This window comes from Hordeum vulgare, chromosome 6H (genome assembly GCF_904849725.1).
Source record: "Hordeum vulgare subsp. vulgare chromosome 6H, MorexV3_pseudomolecules_assembly, whole genome shotgun sequence".
Taxonomy (NCBI): Eukaryota; Viridiplantae; Streptophyta; class Magnoliopsida; order Poales; family Poaceae; genus Hordeum; species Hordeum vulgare.
Genome location: NC_058523.1, coordinates 535151452 through 535163547, shown reverse-complemented (window position 1 = coordinate 535163547; position 12096 = coordinate 535151452). Strand labels below are relative to the sequence as shown.

The 12096-nt window shown below is 42.1% G+C and overlaps 2 protein-coding genes across 2 annotated transcripts; one reads left to right on the top strand and one right to left on the bottom strand.

Annotated features, from left to right (window-relative positions):
* The first annotated feature begins 1638 nt into the window (after positions 1-1638).
* LOC123405788 lies at positions 1639-6731 on the top strand. The gene is made up of 4 exons (XM_045099344.1): positions 1639-1753; positions 5043-5568; positions 6324-6449; positions 6656-6731. The coding sequence occupies exons 1-4, from the start codon at positions 1639-1641 to the stop codon at positions 6687-6689; spliced, it is 801 nt and encodes a 266-aa protein (XP_044955279.1). The 3' UTR covers positions 6690-6731.
* Positions 6732-6819: 88 nt separating this feature from the next.
* Positions 6820-11935, bottom strand: LOC123401207 (L-type lectin-domain containing receptor kinase SIT2-like). Its single transcript, XM_045094941.1, has one exon. It carries the CDS (start codon positions 9714-9716, stop codon positions 7683-7685), a length of 2034 nt encoding a protein of 677 aa, XP_044950876.1. The 5' UTR covers positions 9717-11935; the 3' UTR covers positions 6820-7682.
* Between the last annotated feature and the right edge of the window lie 161 nt (positions 11936-12096).

Below are 12096 nucleotides of genomic sequence, written 5' to 3'. Positions count from 1 at the left end.
TTGCGACTAAAAAAATGTTGCATATTAAATTTTACTGAACTTCAAAAAAAATATTAATTTTTAAAAATGTTCATAAAATTTTCAGAGTTCTCATGAATTAAAAATATGTTCATACATATAAAATATATTCATGGATTCAAAAATATCTAGGATATGATTAAATGTTCGTGTATCCAAAATAATGTTTACGAATTTCAACAAATATTCGTAAATCCAGAAAAAGTTTGCAAATTCACAAATTTCATGAATGAATTTCAAAAAATATTCATGATTTTTAAAGTTGAAAAGAAAGGAAATTAAAAAGGGGAAAAGGAAAATAATAACGAGAAAACTTGTAAAATCAGCCAAGAAAAAAGAAAATTGCTGGAGGGAAGATTCTAGAACCAAACCTTTCCAAAACCAATGGGAGAAACAACAATGGGTCGGTCTGCGAACGCCGGTAGCATGTGATCGCTATCCAATGACCCATGCATAGAATAAGAAAATCACAATGATTCTCTACTAGGATCGTCCAATAAAAAAGAAAAAAAAAACACTTCAACCTGCAAACTTAGGTTGTCATGTGTAAAAAATAGACTTGGTCTCGTTCCAGTACCACCTTCTCCTCCTCACGCTAGGCTTGAGGAGTCGCCTAAGATGGTGTGACTGGTCCATGACGGTTATTCATCGATATAGTGCTACACACCATGGATGCATGCATCGTGTTCTTGGCTATTGTTGATGTGGAGCTCACTCAAGATATGAGCATGAGCTCCCAACCCGATCCGAGACGGAAAATTTAGGTGATGATGGAGCACACTAATATAGGACGAGTTCATAAAGGCTACATGCGCGATCTGCATGGTGCAAGGAAATCTATGAGGGGGTTCTTCAGAGTTCTTTACCGATGCATTACTTCCTAACCAATTCTTGGACAAGCTAAAAGAAGAGGAAGCACGTAGAGATGGGACCCAGGATAATTTCTTGGTGTCATGAAGACCAATGTGCATGGTGTCGTATCTGGGACGGGAGATCGTAGGTAACTTGAATCCGGTGACACTTGTATCCCTCACGCGTTACGAGGCAATGGCATTGGCAGGTGATCTCAATATCAAAATTTCCACATGGTGTATTTAGGTGGTTCGTAGTTTGCAAAGATATGATATTCTATCAAGGGCGAGGGATCTGGATGCTCATGATACGTGCAATAATTTGTGTATGTTTGGTCAACACATTATACTTTTAAATTGCAATAATTTATATTCATAAACGCACTAATCATGCTTCTGATGATGACTTGTGGGTAGTTGCATACATCAATTTAGAGTTACTTTATGAAATGAACTTAGCTCGTATGGTTAGGTTTCTCGCTATGGAACTAACCAACTCGAGTTTAAACTAGACACTTGAAACGACGCTCGCATTATTTTAGATTTCTTTCACGTTTTTTGATGATGTTCATTCAATGGGAGATGGTGTCCCCGTCGACTATGAGGTGTCTATGGTGACTTCATCAATCTTAAAATTTGCCATCTCAATCTCTCGTGCGTGATTATAAGGGTAAGATGTGTGTGTGCAATCACATGGGTGACTGTGTGTGTATATGAAGATATGTGTTTGTACTATGTTCTAAGAAAAAGTTGAACCAACAAATGCGTCATGGTGAGATTTGCTAGCGTGGTGGTCGAGGTGTTTGGACCTCAGTACTTGAGAGAACCAACTATCGCAGACATTAAAAGAATTACGGCACTCTCAGAAGCAAGAGGATTGCCAGGTACGATCAAATCTCTTGATTGCATGCACTAGAGATGGAAGAACTACCCATATGCTCTATAAGGGCAATACCATGCCATGTTAAGAACCCCACCAAAATTGTTGAAACAGTTGCATCATAGGAACTTTGGATTTGGCATGCTTTCTTTGACGTGCCTGGGTCTTACAATGACATTAGTGTGTTGTATTGATCTCCATTGTTTGCTAGGTTGACTGAAGGACAAGCTCCTTCGTGCAACTATATTGTCAATGTGAATGACTACAGCATGTGCTACCATATGGTTGACGATATCTATCCTCTATGGGCGACCTTCTTTAAGACCATCTCTCAGCTAGTTGACAAGAAAATAGCTCACTTTATGCAAAGACAAGAAGGAGCTAGAAAAGATGTGAAGAAGGCATTTGAAGTTATCCAAGCCCGTTTTGCACTTGTTTGAGGACCTGCAAAAAATATGGGATCTAGATAGCTTGTGGGAGGTGATACCATGTTTGTGTGATCATGCACAAAATGATCATGAGGAATGAGAGTGAAGATACCATCGGAGGTCTGTAATTTGAGAACAAGGATGGTCCTATCCAACTTCCACATCAGAGTCTAACCACGTTTGATGGGTTCGCCCAAATGCATGAACAAATCATCATTGAGCAACTCATAAGTAACTTAAGGAAGATCTAATTAAGCGTATACAGATGTTTAAAAGGGACAATTAGAACATATGCGCGAGTTGAATTCAAGTTTGAACTATTTCATTTCAAAATTTAGTTCAATTATAATATTTACATTTGAAGTTTTGAACTAGTGTCATATTTGAATATTTTCACTAATCGAGGATTTGTTATGCTATTATTTTGAGTGTTGTGAACTTAAAAAACAGAGACAAACGTTTTGGGGGACATCACTGGATGTACGGCTGTCGTATTCGGGTTCGTCAACGAGTTTGAAACAATTTGTGGAAAAATATTGTTTCTATTTTAAGCGTCAACGTTGGATACGCCCTGTCCACTTATCTGCATGGCAAGGTGTGGGCAGGGGATCTACGTATCAACAAATCCGACCATAGGTGCATGCGCGCCAGGACGGTTGTTGGCCATCTCGCTGGCATGATCAGTCATTTTTTAGCCTGGCAGAATTAACACAGGTCGGTCGGTGATGTCCACATAAAATAAGAAAGTAAACGATGGCATGTTTGTGCTTGTTGCTTGCATTGGAGAAGAGGGCATGTGTATGTGGCTAATGAAAATTGTGCAAGTCACTATTTTACCAAGAACCAAAGAGTTGTAATGGTGATTGGAGGAGTCACTATTTGCTACAAATTGCAGAAGACTAGAACCAAAGCATGTCTTGAGAAAAAGTTTCCCAATGCAGTGGTTTTCAATCTTGGTCATTACCTTACAAGTTGGAGCATTTTACAAAAAGGATTAGGTTGAAGAATAATGAAGAAGCATGTAGATCAAGATTGTGGTGGCAAAGGCTTATGCTTAAAGTCATGGCTGGAATCATATGCCAAAGAGACTGGAGCTATGAAGATCAGGACGAATTCCCTTCATTTTTATTTACTTTCCATATTAGCTTTGTGTCGGGTCAAACTTTCAAAACTTTGACCAAGTTTATGCAATAAAAAAAGCAACTACAATACTAAATCAATACCATTAGAATCAGCATTCGATGTATGTTAATAGCATATATATTTTTGTATTAAAAATTTACATGGTTTTCAATACAAACTTTGTAAAGTATGACTTAGGTGTTAACAGAGTAAATAAAAAGGAGGGGGTATTGATGGGTGACACTATAATTTGTGATCTTGTTTCAACAAAGCTTGTAAAATTTAGGTGGCCTAGTTTTTTTAAGCATGTGTTTGATAGTTCTGATTTGTTGTGAGCATGTAGTTTGGAACCGGCTGATCGCAGACTCTCGATGGCTCATGATGTTTTGGCTTTCTACTAACCGGCGTAGTGCTATTGTTTGAGGAAAGTATCAGATCTAGCATAAAAGTTCATCAGAAGTATAAAGTAGCTTAATAATAATAATAATTTACATCAAGATTCTGAAACCATTGAATGATCACTATTGCCGCCAGAATGATTCACCAATGCTTGTTGCCGTTGCTCTCTACCAGAGCCTGCTTGACCTTGTTCAGGACAACCAAGAAGCTTTCATGCATGTGGCCCTAAGGACCAGCGCCCTGGAGGCACACTCGTCGCCATTGAACTTTTGCATATATCTGAAACACCTGACACCAAATATCGCCGCATGACGAGAAACCCTAACCAATGAACCGTTTAAATTTATGAACATTTATTAAATTTATGAATTTTTTGAAAAAAATCATGAACATTTTTGAATTCTTGATTTTTTTTAGTTCGTGAATTCTTTTCAAATTCACAAAATAATTTTATTTTGGCGAATACTTCTAAAATTCATGAACATTTTATTGAATTTGTGAACTTTCAAATTCTTAAATTTCAAATCTGCAAATAGTTTTGCGTGTATATGTTTATAATCTATAAATCCTAGAAGTTTACTTTTTCCATGACCCAATGGGTGTTAGTTTTTTCTGAACCACCAGCGAGAGCAACTAATCAGAGGATACCCCTCGGGGCCTCGGGGGAACCCATAGGTCACTTTTGATGGGTTGGGAGTGTGCCAAGTGATGCATCCAGACACTGCCATGTGTCATGTGTTGATGCACCCTAGAGATTTTGTTTTTATTTTCCGCATGTGTTTTTGTAAATAAAAAGTCGTCTTTCGGATTTTTTGTATTTTTGGAAGCAATACTTTTTAAGAAGCACAATTGTGCTCCTCTCGAAAAGGCAAAAGACACACCTATGCTTTCGCGAGATGCACAATCTATGGTTCCAAAAAGGGAAAAACACAGTTGTACTTTCCGAAAAAGGAAAAAAAACATAGCATGTGTTTTCACAAGAAGGATAATTGTGTTTCTTAAAAAGAAAAAAAACATAACATGTGCTTTTCGAAATGGTTAAAACACGGTTGTGCTTCAAAAATTGAAATGAAAATACATAGTTGTGTTTCTATATTTCTGTTTTTTATCTTTCTTTTCCGCCTTTTTTTTTGTTTTAATATGTTTTTTTCTGTTTTTCATGAGAAAATGTTTTGTCCTGACCTATTGACATATGATCTAATTTTAAAGATCTCGACACAAAACACTTAACGATAAGACCAGTTTAAGATTTAGACATACAGTTTAAGAGATGATCTTTTTTGAAAAAAACAAATATAGGAAAAGAACAAATCTCGTAGGTAGCCACAAATGACCGACGTGTAGTGTGCTTTACTGATCATAAGCTCCCTACACTTTTAAAAAAATTGAAGCAGAATTCATATAGGGATACAAAAACACGAAGTGGGTCGTGTGGATGCGGAAGCTACAAGTGGCGGCGACCCGAGGAAGCAAAACAGGAAAATCTCCACAGTCAACAGCTGTGTTGGGCCACGGCCCGCTCAACACGCGTGGGAGCGCCTGCCAGCGCTGTAGGCGGCGAGTGTAGCTCCCATCGGCGGTCGGCGCCTGAAGAGCTGAGCGGCCGCTCCCGTCGTCCTCCACGCCGCCGTCCTTCCTCCGTCTCTCAAGCTTGTTTCTTTTGCTTCTTTGTCTGCACTCCCCAACCTCTGGTGCGCCGGAGTGAACTCGGACAAGCTGTAGATAGGGTGGGCCGAGGGGATCGATGGTGGCCGGCGAGCACCGGCGCCGGCAACGGGAGTGATGGAGGAGGCGGAGGGACAAGCGCCGTGGTGGAAAGCGCTCGCGGTGGAGCGGGCTGGGTCTGGCGCCGCCGGCAGCTTGGGCTCGGGTAAGAACGACCTGGACTGTACAGTCTGTACCACACTGAGATATATTTCAGTCCGGCAGTCCCACATCGCCGATTTCAGCGATTTCCACTGATGTATAAAAACTTGCCTCCATACTGGTATCATCACCAAGTAGCAGTACAAGATATAATGTGAATGCTATTGCTCCACATTAGGGGATCGTTTGCTTCATGCATTGGTGCTCTGCTCTGCTCCTGATTTTTGGAACTTGGGCTAGATGTCCCTCCGTGGCATTTGGTGTGATGCAATGACCAATGGATGACACTGGTAGCTTCTCAGAGAGGATTAGATCACACATCAGGATTCTCATGGTGCTGTCCGTGAGTCGCATGTCGACCTTTGTTTTGTCATCGACCTAGTCAGTGCCTTCTCCAGATATCACAACTTTTTGGGATCCTTCGAATTGTTCTGACCTTTCGTGTTGCCATCTAGGACCTCTTTGATGCTTTTTCAATTGGAGCCGTTCGTCATTAACTCTCGTGCTGTTCATAAAATTACAAGTAGAATATCGCAATACTGGTGGATCCCAGAAAACTCTGTTTCACATACCGAGTTTCCTCTGGCCATTTGCTTACTGATTGTGTAAAGAACAATCTTGCGAATGTTGCTACCGTATATCATAACTGTCGCAGCCCGCACTCTAGTTTCTCACTACAATCCCAGCCAGTGTGTACATGGGTTGGTTAAATCTGTAGATGATATGGCCCTTTAAACTGATCAAACCCTATGTTTTCAGCTCAGAGACTGCACGTGATTGGTGTAATGTTGTGGATAAACCAAAGGCATATGTATGCGTCCTTGGAACTTTGTCATTGACCAACATATTCTTACACCATCTTCAGGCACCGAGCCTTCAGTTAAGGTAATGCTTGTTTCTGTAATTTGAATGTATTGAATTCCTTTCTGGGCCATAGATCAGAACAACCTTTCTTGGGACTCAGAGTTAAATGCCCAAGGATTCGTTTTCTTTTTTGAGAGGATTGTGCTGTAAGTGTGAAATGATAATTTTACTGTTTTGAGCACTGAAGCTGGTTGGATCAGAAAATTTAACCTTCAATCTTGTATTAGGTGTGGCAGGGGAACTCATCAGATTAGCTTGTGATGCTACAAATGATTCTCTGATTAGTGCTGGATACAGTGGTTATATTAAGGTTTGTTGCATGTTGCTGCTGTTGCACTTTAGTTCAATGACAGTTTATTTCATTTTCGCAAGAAATATTACAATATGTTCCAGTGCCTGCTAATTAAGTGCATCTACTTTATGTAATGCTAATGTACATTTCATTTCATCTTTCATGCTCTTATCACTGGTTAAATGTTGTTCCTCTTCTAATCCACCACCAATAATACATGGAGTATTGCACCTGCAGCCTTAAATTAGCCACTGTTGAGCATTTCTTTGCTAGTATGGGTTAAGTTTGCTGCGCGTGACCCTAGCGTGCACGCCTAGGCCAAGGAGGAAAAGAAAGGGGGCGGATAGAAGAGGGAGGGAGCGCCAGTGTTGTTCCTGGGACAAGGAGAGCTAGCTTGTCAACGATGTGGAGCTGCTCCTGATCCCTTAACCATTCCTAAGCTAGGACGGAGCTGATGTCCAGAGAAGGAAGGAGATGCAGGTGCCATTGGATTTGGATCCAATGGTCTAGAAGCACGGAGAGACAAACTCTTGTAAAAAGCACACACAATTGGAGGGGCCGTTCGTCGTGGCCACACATGTTTTGTAGTGCCAGTAGTGCAAATGCCCTTCCCGAATTTTGACAACTCAATTTCAATCTGTCTACCTATCACCAGGTAATAGAGGAACAAATGCAAGAAGATGTCATGAGGAACAGATGGATAAATATTCGGATTCACGAAGAATAAGCAATCACAAAACGTTTTATGAAGAAACCACAGAACTATGTAATTTATACTATTACAGACTTGATAGAGCTCTGCAGCTGAGGTGAGCCTCCTATTATAAACTCTTTATTCAGATGGTACTTATCATTCTACCAGACCTATCAATCTTGTTCATGAGGCAACGGATCTAGCTATCGAAGGTAAGAATGTGCGTACATGCCTCATTACGTTACATGTGCAATATCAAACATAGGGCTCATCTTCCTCCTGAAATGCTTGATATCGTGCCAACGCTCTTTGATGAAGGATATGACATGACGTATGAATCAAATCCTTCATTTTGCATCAAGGCCAGTGCTTGGAAGCTCAGGTGTGCTGGTAGCTCTGGTGGTTCAATATGCCCATCTAGGTACTGGATCACTTGCCGCATGCTAGGCCTTGCACATGCAAATGGGTGTGAGCACAATAGTCCTAGCTTCAGCGCCAGATATGCCTCGCTGACATTGTACTGCCTTTTAAGCCTCGGATCGATTGCATCAGCTAGTGATCCTTGTTGCACATGCTCAAGCACCCAGTCAACCAACATGACCTGCTCATCCTGTGTGTTCTGCATGATAGGCCTTTGTCCACAAGTGACCTCCAGAATAAATACACCAAAGGCAAATACGTCGGTAAGAGGAGTACCCTTGCCCGTGCGTGCTAGCTCTGGAGCAATGTATCCAATGGTGCCAACAACGCGTGTAGTTTCTTGCTCAACACCATGGTCATACAACCTTGCTAGACCGAAATCACCCAACCGTGCATTCAACTCATCATCAAGGAGCACGTTGCTTGCCTTGATGTCACGATGGACAACTACTTTCTCCCACTCCTCGTGGAGATAAATCAGTGCAGATGCGATGCCCCTGATGATCCAAATCCTTTGGTCCCAACTTAATGTGGATCTTTCCACTTCACCATACAAGTACTTATCGAGGCTTCCTTTGGGCATGTACTCATACACTAACAGGAGCTCACCTTGACGCCTGCAATAGCCAAGTAAGTGCGCCAGATTTGGATTCTGAAGGCGACCAATGCTGACAATTTCTGCTATGAATTCCTTCATGCCTTGCCTGGAGTCATGCGACACCCTCTTCACAGCTATCCTTAGTTTGGACCTTGACAGCTCTCCTCTGTATACTCTTCCAAATCCTCCAGACCCTAGGAGGTTTTTGTTGTCAAATCCCTCTGTTGCACGGAACAAATCCTTGTACGAGAAGCGGTGTGGGCCGAATTCAACCTCCCAGTCGTCACGTACTTCTGCATACCTGAAATGCCGCCACACAAGAAGGGAAACAACGGCAGCCAGAGATAGGATGAGTGCTGCCGTTGCTAGTGGTAGAATGATCTCCAATACCCGGAGACGGCGTCGACCCTTGGTACGAGGACCAAGGGGTAGTTTTGGCAGCATGGTGAGATTGATAGCTGGAGCAGGACTATTTATGCCAAAACTCCAACCAAGCACATAATGCTTTGTTATCTTGCCTTCTGCAGATGAGAAGCCGATGTATGCCACATCTGTGAGCACACTTGAGAGGTTGTAACTGGCTGATACTGTTGGTCTTGTAGGCTTGGCCATGCCGATAGGAGCCATGGTGGCGTCGATCTGCATCTTGTCTCCATGGTAGTCCACCCACACCTGCATCACCTCTTGGCTATCGAGACTCAAACTCTGGAAGGTGCCATTCTTGTCATGGTAGAAGCCAGCATCATGGGATTGTATGGAGCGGAGACTGTTGATGTCAATACCAACATGGTTGTCATTCATGTCTTGAAGCTCCCAGTTCTGGAAGGTGTCTAGCTCGACTGCGAAGATGTGGTTTGTTTGATTGCCGTCATTCTGATTGCTGAGAAGACCCAAGTACTGCATCCGCATCGCCGTGGACAGATTCTTGCTCGGCGCAATGAACATGGCGATGCCGTTGCTGCTCAAGTCCTTGTATATGGAGACCATGGCGAAGACGAATGAGGCGGAGAAGGACTGCACAGCCCCATCGGACAAATTGCGGAAGCGCAGCGGTTCAGGATAGAAGGCGCGGCCCATGCTCCGGGACGTGCCATTGGTAAGCATAAGCAACCCGTTGGGTGTGACCGAGGCCACACCGTCGAGGGTGAGGTTAGTGTTAGAAAAGCCGGAGTAGCTGAACTGGTGCTCATCGGCGGCGACGAAGGGTGGTACCACGCTAAGGCCAAGAGAGAGTAGTAGCTTGAGTAGCAGAAAGGAGAGATGCTTTATGCCAGACATGATCATGACTCATGAAAAATGGCTGGCATAAGCAGGTGCATGTATGAATGTTTTTATAGTTGAGCAACTCCGGACTTCTTACTCTACTCGCCCATTTATCAGTCAGAGGACTCTCAGCATCGCATATAGTTTTCTAAGGACCGGTCGGCCTTTCTTTTTGTTAGGTTAGCTCTAGAACACAGCTTTGATCCAGGCATCCAGCTTTATCTGTCTAAGCTAATGTGTCGTAGTTTTGCTTGTGTCGCAGACAAAAACATTGATTTAGATTAACTTGAACATCGATGTGCGATTGCGAGCGACCTTTCTGTAGTCTTCTGTCATGTAAACTTTGTCAACCAGACAAAAAGTATTACATTGAAATTAAAGATGGACAAGAACTGAAAATTAAACTTGATGTACATAATTCCATGCGTGGATGCAGTGCATGATCCAAGACGGTGTGTAGTATTCTCTGGCTGTGACTTTTGGTGACTAGTTTGGGATGATGGGCACTTCCCAGTGCCAAGTCCAGACGATCTCCATCAAGTTTCCTAATCTTCTGATGTCAGTGTTGAAATTTGTTATGACGACAGCAACGGCAGAACCGCAGAAGATCTCAATCTACCTTTTCTAAGTATTATGTGTAGTGATTAAATTTACATCATCAGACCTAAAAGTAAACAGGTACACCTAAAGATGTACTGTTTGACGCAAAATTTTCAACATTCTACATCCATTATTGACCGTTACCCAACGGCGCTTTTCTAAAAATACATCTTGAATTTTTTTTTTGTAGAAAATCCTAAAGAACAGTATTGCGTCCAGACAATTTTTCTGCACCATCTTGTTAGAAGCTGACAGTTTCTTTGGGTCGATTTTTACTGCACAGAATACTAAAAAAGGTTGATTGAGATCCTCTGCCACGGCATAACAAATTTCAGCATGAACATCAGAAGATTAGGAAAGGTTTTTTTTTATAACAAGAAGATTAGGAAAGGTTGATGGAACTCTGAAGCGTGAGCTCCCAATTTTCCTGTCATCCCAAGGTAATCGTCAGAAGTCGCACTTATCGCATATTGTCCACCCACGCATGGAATTATGGATCAAGTTTATTTTTCAATTCTTGTCCCATCTTTAAAATTCAACGGTATACTTTCAGTCTGTTTGTCCCAATTTACATGATATATGACTATGAAAGCTTGTCCGTATTTTTTGAAGGCAACTAGTAGTCGATCTAATACAACACAACAGCTATAGGACGTAGCACAGAGACCAAGAAACAGAACTGGAAATGAGCTATCCTAGTGACATCCCCAGAACTTATACTTAGCACCCAACACCATGGGAACAAAACAGGAATTTTGTTGGATTAATCAAAAGGTATCCTGATGTCGAGAAAAACAAAGAGAAAATGTCACCCCCTTACCCGACGATCACTCTTCACCTCGCAGGACTAGGAGAGTTGCAGCCTGTCGAAGGGCACCTCGTTGCCATTGCCGCTTCTGATCGTTTACAGTGCATGATCCAAGACACTGTGTAGTAATACTCTCGGGCTGTGACTTTTAATTGGTGGCTTAACTTGGGATGGTGATGGGAAACTGGCAGCTCACACTTCAGAGTGCGAAGTCCAGACGGTCTTCACCAACCTTCCTAATCTTCTGTTGTTTGTGCTGAAATTTATGATGCCGTTACAACAACGGCGGATGATCTTCTAAGTATTCTTTGTAAAAAAAATTGGATCGTTCAGACTTCAAAGTAAACAAGTACACGTGAAGATTGCAAAAATCTCAACAGTCTACATCCATTGTTGACCGTTACCTCTATCAGAGCTTTTTTCAAATACATCTTGGAAATTTGCTGTTGAAAATCCTACAGGATACCGTGTCCTGACAAATTTCCCGCATCATCTTGTTAGAATCTGACAGTTTCTTTAGGGTCGAATTTTACTGCATGGAATACTAGAAAAGGTTGACTGAAATCCTCTGTCGTTGCGGTAACGGCATAACAAATTTCAGCATGAACATCAGAAGATTACGAAGGTTGATGGAACTCTGGTGCGTAAGTTGCCCATTTCCTGTCATTCCAAGGTAATAATCAGAAGTCATATTTAGGGCGCATTGTTCGTCCACGCATGGAATTCTGGTGTTGTGTCCGAGGGCCACCCTCCACCCCATCGCTTCCATCTGCCGCACGGGCTTCGCTCGATTTCGTCCTTCGATGATGGCAAAAGGGGAGAGTAGTGGTGTTGTCGCCGCCTGAATCGTTCTCACGAGAGTGGCACGGGGGCTTGTCTTGGGTCCGTCTTTCTGTTTAATTAACTCCGCCACATATTAATTTCCATGTTAATCCAAATCAATATTTTTGATTGTGATGCAAGCAAACTACCATACACCCTTATCTTATAGTA

What these genes read in the sequence shown, in the direction of transcription:
- LOC123405788 (XM_045099344.1), top strand. Translation starts at nt 1,639, where the DNA reads ATGGTGAGATTTGCTAGCGTGGTGGTCGAGGTGTTTGGACCTCAGTAC. An exon ending in AGAAGCAAGAGGATTGCCAG is followed by an intron (nt 1,754 to 5,042) that starts GTACGATCAAAT and finishes ACCGACGTGTAG; the next exon opens with TGTGCTTTACTGATCATAAG. An exon ending in CGCCGGCAGCTTGGGCTCGG is followed by an intron (nt 5,569 to 6,323) that starts GTAAGAACGACC and finishes CTATGTTTTCAG; the next exon opens with CTCAGAGACTGCACGTGATT.
- LOC123401207 (XM_045094941.1), bottom strand. Translation starts at nt 9,716, where the DNA reads ATGATCATGTCTGGCATAAAGCATCTCTCCTTTCTGCTACTCAAGCTA.